An 8,304-nucleotide genomic window follows, 5' to 3' on the forward strand; every position below is an offset into this window, starting at 1 on the left:
ATAGGGCTCCATGCATTTTTGTTTTCTGGCCATAACGTTTGATAGAAAGGAGATATTTCACTCTGGTTTTTCTCATTGCACTCAGCTGTAAATTCCGCATCCAACGGTATATGACATGGTGGAAGTAATCCTTAAACCACGATTTTACCGGGTGACCCCCCCAGTGTGCATCACCCCCCTGTGTACATTACCTGGTGCGGCCTGCACCCCGTAGTGATGCCACTGCACCTGACTCTTCTCTGGTGTACACCTAAACATATGAACTGCAAATGTGTCAGGCACTGGGTTTGAAAATACACGCCTCAGAGAGGTGTGCCTGTTGGAAGCTGGGGTTGTCTGCAGGGGCTTCCCTTCAGGGGCATGTTTGAGAGGAGGCCTAGATTTGCTTCCACAGGTTTAAGTCTGCGGTGGTCTTTCAGGGCATTGCTGTGGTATCTTTGTTTCTTCCTAACTGCACTGCTTGCTGCTGACATGATGACAATGATACCTCAAGGAGGTGCTACTTTTCCAAACGTGTGTTCGAAACTCACATGCATTTGGAGCTGCACCTTCTTTTCTTGGGTGCATTGCCTGCTGCCATTCACTGAATCTTACTGTCCTTCCTGTCCGTCCAGCAGGGAATAAGAAGATGTCTCTCCTGACTTCATCTGCCTTTTGTCTTCTTGGCATCCTGATGTCCAGTTTGTTCTTGGGAGGTGAGCAAACTCTTAAGCTATATTCACATTTTGAGAGGAGCACTGGGGGAAGAACAAAGATCTTCTGTCATCACTAGACTATCGAAACTAGAAGTGGGGATTACAGAGAAATATGTGTGATTAGAATAAAAACAGGTGTAACATTTTGAAAGGATGCTAACCCAGTTAATTTCTACTGTGTGAAGGGGTAGAAGCAGTTGCAGACCTAGCCCCTGTGCCTCCCTGGGGCACTGAACCGCATGCCATGGATGTCACGATCCCCCCCCCCAGAGAAGACTTACCTTGTTATGAGCGGGTAACGATGTCCGCTAACCATCTGAAAGCATTCTGAGTCCTCTTGAGGGCTGTTAAACAGTATTTCCAGTTTTTATCAGAAAACCTCAGGCTTTCAGAGGATTAGTGAAAGGGCTCCAGAAGGCATGTGCAGGTGACAGTAACAGCACAATGGGCACAGCAGGCACAGTGGTGCCACCCCCGCAGGCCCTACTGGTGTGGCACCCTGGGGTTTTGTCCCTCTGACCTCCCAGTAACACCATTGTGTAGAAGGGCCAAAACCGGGGAGACGTGGCATCTCTAATTGGGCTAACTTGGGGCAAAATTCTTCCCCTAGCAGGGAATTTGGGGAAACATCAGGCACGGAGCAAAACAGGATACAAAAGCCTTTCCAAATGGAATTCTACAAGACTCTGCCAATTTCAGGATGTGGGTCAGGGATCCTTTTCCTTTAACGGGGAACTTTAAAAGCAAATGCTTCTCATTGCACTGTCCACTCTTGCTTTCCTTTTCTTACTCCTGTCTCCATGCAGCCGAAGCTCAGAGCTGTGCCAAAGGCTGGATGCAGAGCCAGGGCAACTGCTATGCATATTTTGATGAACAATTGACCTGGGCAGAGGCTGAGGTAAGAAGCATTTCTCATGCAAGCAGGGAAGTGCCCTGGTTGGCCTATGTGTTTGCTTCACAGTGCCAGGAAGAGAAAGAGAACAATGGTTTGGATGGTATGTCTATATTGAGGTTACAGAAGAAGAGCTCCCGATAGACATTCTCTCTCCTATGCGGATGGACTCCACAAGGGGCTTCTGAAGGATGCATGGGATACCTCCACTTGTGATGCACGTGATAGTCTGCCTGCCTCTTCCAACATACAACTGCAGAAGAAATGCTGCCCGTAGGGAGAATTTCTCCCCAAGTTTACAATGTGTGGCAGCCTTGAGAACCCTTCCCATTTTCCTCCCTCCCTGGCCTAGTTCTAAGCACCTTGAGAGGTCTTCACTAGGGAACGAAATGGAAATTGACAAGCACGTTCTCAGAGCTCCTTGCTTAATTCTCCCAATGGAAATGCCTTCAAGATGGGAAACAAGGAGAATGGAGGCAAAGTTCATCTCTTCCTTCTCCTTCTTCAGGTTGAGTGCCAGAGCTATAGGAGTGGGTCCCAACTTGCCTCTGTCCTCAACCAGATCGAGTCTGACTTGCTGGCTAAATACATCACCCGTTACCAGAAAAACCAAAGTGACGTCTGGATTGGACTCCTTGATGTCCGTCAGGTGAGCATTGCTCGTGTTCCATTCCTGATGATCGTCCTGTGAAGTTTCAGCCTACACTGAATCCCACATGCTACTTCTCCCATTCTTGTGGTTGGTCCTCTTCTACCTTTGTACCAGCAACACCCCAAAAGTCTGTTACATTTTCCTGGTATTTCTTTAAATGTGATCTGCTTTGCTTTGATTCTACAGAATGGAAAATGGAGATGGGCTGATGAATCCATTTACAACTATGAGGCTTGGATGGAAGACCAGCCCAACAATCTTAACAAGTCTGAATATTGTGTGGAGCTGGCCTATTCCACACGTAAGTAAACAGAGTCTGAGGAAGGATTTGGCTGTTGTAGGAATGCAGGAATGGGCCTGCCTCAGCTACAGTTTTGGGTGTCCCTACTTATCCATCTGGCATTGGTCTACTTATTGAACACTGTAGACTATGCCAGTGATATAACACAAGCCAGAGAGCCATTCTATGATCTACTGGGATCTGCACCAGCAATGCAGCTGGGAAGATGGGTCAAGACAGGGAAGGGGAATGGGCTATCTGCGGTATTGCTGTTTGTGATACTGCCCCCTTCTAGGCCTTGATCTGCCCCCCATCCAGCCCCATCTCCTCCCTGTTTCTCTCCCTCCCACACCTTCCATCCTCTTACCACTTCATCCAACCCCACACCCTATGCTCACTTACTGGGGTCAGGGACATACAGGAAACTCCTGCAGTGTTCATGATGAGAGCGTGGTCCCGGAATGGAACCTGGACTGGGAAGTGGGAAACTGGAATGGGAATGGGAAACCTCTTGTAGTAGATATCATGAGATTAAAGAAGAAGAAGAAGAAGAGGAGGAAGAAGAATTAATTGCTGTCTCTTTTCTCCTGGTGCCCTTCCTACTCAAATCTTGTAGTATTTATTACAATATTAGTAGCACAAGGACTAGAAGCAAATGTTTCAAATGAATGAAAGCAGAACACCTTATTGGTTAACTCCATTCAGACAAAAATGAAGGGTTCCAATGAGAGAAAAAGAGAAGGAACTTTTGTCCTGTGTTTTGCATTTTAGAATTCATCGCATGGAATGATGCTTCCTGCCAGAAAGGCAACGCCTATGTCTGCAAGTACGTAATGTAGAACAGGCTGTAGCCCCCAACTGTGCCTGCTGGGATGTGAATGGATCTCACCTTGAGGGATTTTCTGAATGAGAGCCCAATCCTATGCGTGTTTACTGAGTAGTAAGTTCCACTGTAGTCAATTGGGCTTACTGCCAGGTGCGTGTGGATAGGATTGTGGCCTCAATAGGTGTCCCTCTGATATCATTATGTTTGCAAGTCATCAGGCAAAGCAAATATCCAGCTCCCATCCACCTCTTCAGAATACTATCCCCGAAGAACTGCCTTCTGGGAATTCCTCTCGTCAGATCCTTTTTTATTGCGACAGCACAATTCCACCCATACTCCTTTTGCAAAACTAGATGGAGGGCAGCAGAGCTCCTCTTGCCCCAGTTTTCCACAGCAGAATTTGGGCTGGTGCAGCTTCTCACATTCCTGCATGACAAGCTGCCCTTGCCTTAAATCTTTCTCCTTCACACTTGTGAAAAGTATAGGAATCCATTAATTGTACATGTTTATAACCTGACTTTCCAGAATATACTCCCCCCCCCCCGCAGGTAGCTGAAGAAATGCCTCAGGAGTCACTGCTGGCACCAAGAAGCAATGTGTTGTTATGTGGTAGAGAACAGGTGGGCCCACTCATGACTATCAGGGCTTCCTATTCACAGCACCCCTCCATGCATGGGCGCGCACGCACACACAAAAGGTGTGAAAAGTCTCACATTTTGTCTTCTGGTTCTGTGGTCAAAAGAGACCATCCCCTTCTCAGCTGGGTGAAGACCCTCACATCATGATATGAATTTTATCCTCTCCTGTGAGGGGGATTAGACTGAAGGAGAGTCTGAGTGTCCCAGAGTCACCCGGTGGGCTGCAAGGTTGGGCAGGGATTTGAACCCAGGTCTCCTTGTGTCTAACTTGATACACAGACCATTATGCCCCACTTGCTTTGGATCAGGGAGGGGGTGTTTACTGTACTGTTGCAGCCCTCTTCTGCCTGGTTACTAAAATCTGGGAGGAAGGCAGGCAATATAGTCTATCAAGATTCTTTGCCATTCAGCTACTAGTCCAGTGAAGGGAAAGCAGGAAGCTGTAAGGGGTGTGTATGCAGTAACCACTAGGTGTTACCCCCCTGGGTCAGGCTTCCTTCTCCTTGTAGTCTCCTTTTCTGACAGTATCATTTTTCAAAATTGGCCTCTGGCTTAGCTTGACTTTGATTTGTGCAGTATGGAAACTGGTGCATCATGAATTATCCTGGCATTTTCTCCTCTGGGTTTCATTCAGGTTCCCAATGACAAAAGATTGTGCAAGAAGAGAGCGCCTCGGCAACATAACACAAGAAGTGAAGGCACCTTCTGAGGGCCGGTTGGGGAACTTGACTGAGTAAGCACCGCAGACACTCGCCTATAAGTCGATCTCACAGATGAGTAGAGGGCAGGCTTTGAGCCAAAAATCATGGAATTTTCTATAACCCTCAGATAAGTCAGGGGTTAAACTTAGGGGTGTGTGTGTCTGACTATAGTTTTGTCTGATTTTATCCGAGGCCAGATCCTGAAAAATAACTGAACAGCAATTGTTACCTAAGAACTGTACAGTAATTTATTAAAAATTAGTAAAAGATCATAAGATACATTTTTATTCTTTAACTTTTAAAATTCTGGTCTTCACAACCTTTTTGTAAGCACTATCAGAGTAAGTGCACTGTAAACAACATACCAGTAAAACAGTGGTTCCCAGCCTGGGATACATATACACCCAGGGGCACTTGACAGGACCTTTAGGGGTACTTGAAAAAGAATTGAATAATAGCAGAAAAAGCTATTCCATGATCATTCCATGTTTGCCACCCTGAACTCCTCGGAGGAAGTGTGGGATACAATGGTGATTAAAAGCCCAATCCTATTAATCACCCCTACCGATGCAACAGTGATGAAATGGCTACCGCTGCATCCTACCGGAGGTGTTCAGATGTGGAGGTCTCCTCTAGGTAAGGGAAATTTTGGTCTCTTACCCAGGGATAAGCTTCCACATCGCAAACTGGTCTACTCCAATCTGAGTAAGCAAATTTGTTGGCACAGATCCATGCGGACCTGCACTGTCGGATGGGTCTCGGAAGGGGGTAAAGATCCGGTAGCCACTGATGTAGCTGTACTTACCCCTTCCCAGACTCGATCCGCCTATATATCATCTTTGTTGCCTCCCCACTCCACTCCCTTAGCCCCTGTCACCACCTCGTTCCATCTTCTCTATCCCCATTCTGCCCTTCTGTGGCAGTTCTGTGCTGGTGGAACACTTGTTAGGATCGGGCTGTAAGGCTGCAATCCTATACACACTTTCCTGGGAATAAGCCCTTTGGGCCACAATGAAATTTTTGAGTAGACATGGACAGAACTGTGCTGTAAGAAACACATTTCAAAAATTCAAAATGAACTACTGTTTTTGAAAATTAAACATGCACGTTTTAAGTTGCTAAACTGCCTTTTCAGGAGAAGCTCCCAGAAAGCTCTTAGTAACCTGCCCACCTCACATCTCTTCCTGAGAGGTGAGCTCCTGTTGGGTTTTATGGGAAGGAACTATACATTTGATCATGAAATGCAGTCCAATGCCTTTGCTTGTGATTAGGGTTGTTGCCATCACTTTTTTCTGGCAGGGACACTGTGCCTTTACAAGTTAAATTATGGGCAGAAATTGTACAGGCAGGGCTGACCTCAGGGCAGTTTCCCCAATTTCCTGAAGTCAGGCCCTGCCTCTAACAGAGCCCCACTCTAGGCTGGCAGATCATTGGAGAGATAGTACTGACTTCCAGGCAGTGACGCACCAAGCCGGCTGCAGAGGCTGCCTGGACTGAGCAAGCCCTTGTGTGAAGCTAAAGGTAGCACACTTGACTTTCCTGGCTCCAGAGCCCGCCACTTTAGCTTCAGTCAGCCTGGGCAGTCGGTACTTTTGCAGCACATGGCGCAAGACTTCACCTTGACGCTGCAGCAGCCCTTCCTTCTTTGTTCAGGGCAGGTGCAGCTTGACACAATTTATCATCCGATTCTTTTCATATGGGGGGGTCGTGGCTGGAGTGGTGGCTGCCCCCATCCCTTCTAGCTTCACTCCCTCCTCCTCAGAGCCCAATCACAGTAGCTCCACACTCCAGTTGCTGGGAGGGAGGGAGGAAGAGAAAGATCCATAGCTGTCTGGGGAGGTGGAGCTGAGCAGCACCCTCCAGTAGAGAAAGTAAAACAGGGGAGAGGGGAGGAGAACTGCTGAATCTCCCTCCACCCTGTAGAGTGTTCCTGATATAGGGCAGTACGAAGCAGTAGTAGACCTGCCCTCAAGGCACTCCGGGGGCAAAGGTCCACGATGGCGCCCCCTGCGCAAAGCCATGCCCCACTCACCTGCAGCAAACAAGCCTCGTGAGACTCCAGGACTGACCAGGGAATCCATCAGAGGCTTCCCTGCTGTCTTAAATGGTATTCCAGTACAGTTTATGACTGCTTTGGGAGCCTCAGAAGGCTTCCCGCGTGGTCACAGAGATGTGCCCAGGGCGTTTGCCCCGTTCACTTAATGGCAGGTCCACTGCTGGTATGAAGCTGAGGACTTGGTTTGGGGGGACGGGGATGTGTGTGTCGGGGAAGCCCTTCTTTCCTCTCCTTTCCATTGCAGAACTGCAGAAATGAGGAAGTGAGAGAGGCTGCTGTAACTGGAGAATCCTTCCTCCATTGTCTTGAAGGGAGCTCTCCCCTCCCCCTTCACATTTTTTTGCCCTCTAGCCCAGGGACAAGCAGTGGGTGGGGGAGGCAGGTGAGGCAGAGCCTCCTCACCAAAGCACCACTGCCGTGTGAGGTGCCCAAGCACCCACAACCCACATGCAGCGAAGTGGGGGGAGTTGGCCTGTTGGCCATGACAACCATTCATTCCACCTGGCTTGAGTCACCATCCTTTCTCCTCCACCCCTATCCCACTGGAAGGGGGAGGAGGAATGAGGGTTTCCTACCTCTTCCTGGAAACTAGAGAGTGGTGTGTGAAGATGGTGCTACTTCTCCCTGTGACCTAGAAGTGAGGGAGATTCAGCACTTTTCCTTACCCTGCAGTGTGCAAAATTCAGGTTTAGGATGCAATCCATTTCCCATTGAAGGCCATGTCAGGACTCTCTGTTCTCTACGGAGCTGGGTTGTGGGATGATGAAGGTAGATCCTGCCAAAGAGGAGCTAAGCTGCCTTTGCCCACACTCCAGAATTATTAATAACTCTCCAACTACTGACACCACAGCAGGCAAGGGAACCAGAGTGAGCAGCTGTTGCATTGTTATGGGGGGAGGGAATAGGCAAAAGGAGGCTGATTGTTCCACATAACAGGGGTTTGCTGGAAGATCCCTTTGCAGACCCACTGCAAAAAGCCCAGCAACAGGAAGGAGTCCGATTCCCAGGCTGCTGGTTGCCACTATGTGCACATTAAGATGCATGCCTAGATCTATTTTGGCTTACTTTTAACTCAACTATGCAATCATCCAGTCACTTAGTCCTGGGCAGAATGTGCAAAACCGAATGCAAGCTGCACCTCTAGGCATGGGGAGAGTGTCTTTTTGCCTCACCACTGGTAGCTATGACCCCCCCCCCCACACACACATTAGGATGTTTCCAGGATAGAGAAAGATAGTTGAGAAATCACAGTGCCTTGTGAAACAAGCATCCTCCCCCTTATTCCTTGCCTATCAGCAGGAGCTGGGTAAACTTTCAAAGCCCTTTGCAAGTAACCAGAGGGGGCAAGCAGGATTCCCCCATGAAATCATGGAATATATACCATATGTTTATTTGCAGGATCCTGCATTTCCCATCTTATTGGATATGTCTTAGGACAGGGGTGGACAAACTTTCAACTTTAGGGCTCCTATGAGATGACAAGCTGCGCCTGCTGAAATTCCTGCTCCTACACAATTGTTAAAGGTCCAGGAACCCTCAAGTTGAAAGTTTGGCCAGCCCTGTC

The 8,304-nt window shown here is 48.2% G+C and overlaps 1 protein-coding gene across 1 annotated transcript; it reads left to right on the plus strand.

Moving 5' to 3' along the window:
• Positions 1–628: 628 nt before the first annotated feature.
• LOC136654074 (C-type lectin BpLec-like) lies at positions 629–3,358 on the plus strand. The gene is made up of 5 exons (XM_066630945.1): positions 629–695; positions 1,502–1,593; positions 2,096–2,236; positions 2,426–2,540; positions 3,291–3,358. Exons 1-5 carry the CDS (start codon positions 629–631, stop codon positions 3,356–3,358), a joined length of 483 nt encoding a protein of 160 aa, XP_066487042.1.
• Positions 3,359–8,304: the final 4,946 nt, after the last annotated feature.

The sequence above is a fragment of the Tiliqua scincoides genome, chromosome 5 (assembly GCF_035046505.1).
Source record: "Tiliqua scincoides isolate rTilSci1 chromosome 5, rTilSci1.hap2, whole genome shotgun sequence".
Classification (NCBI taxonomy): domain Eukaryota; kingdom Metazoa; phylum Chordata; class Lepidosauria; order Squamata; family Scincidae; genus Tiliqua; species Tiliqua scincoides.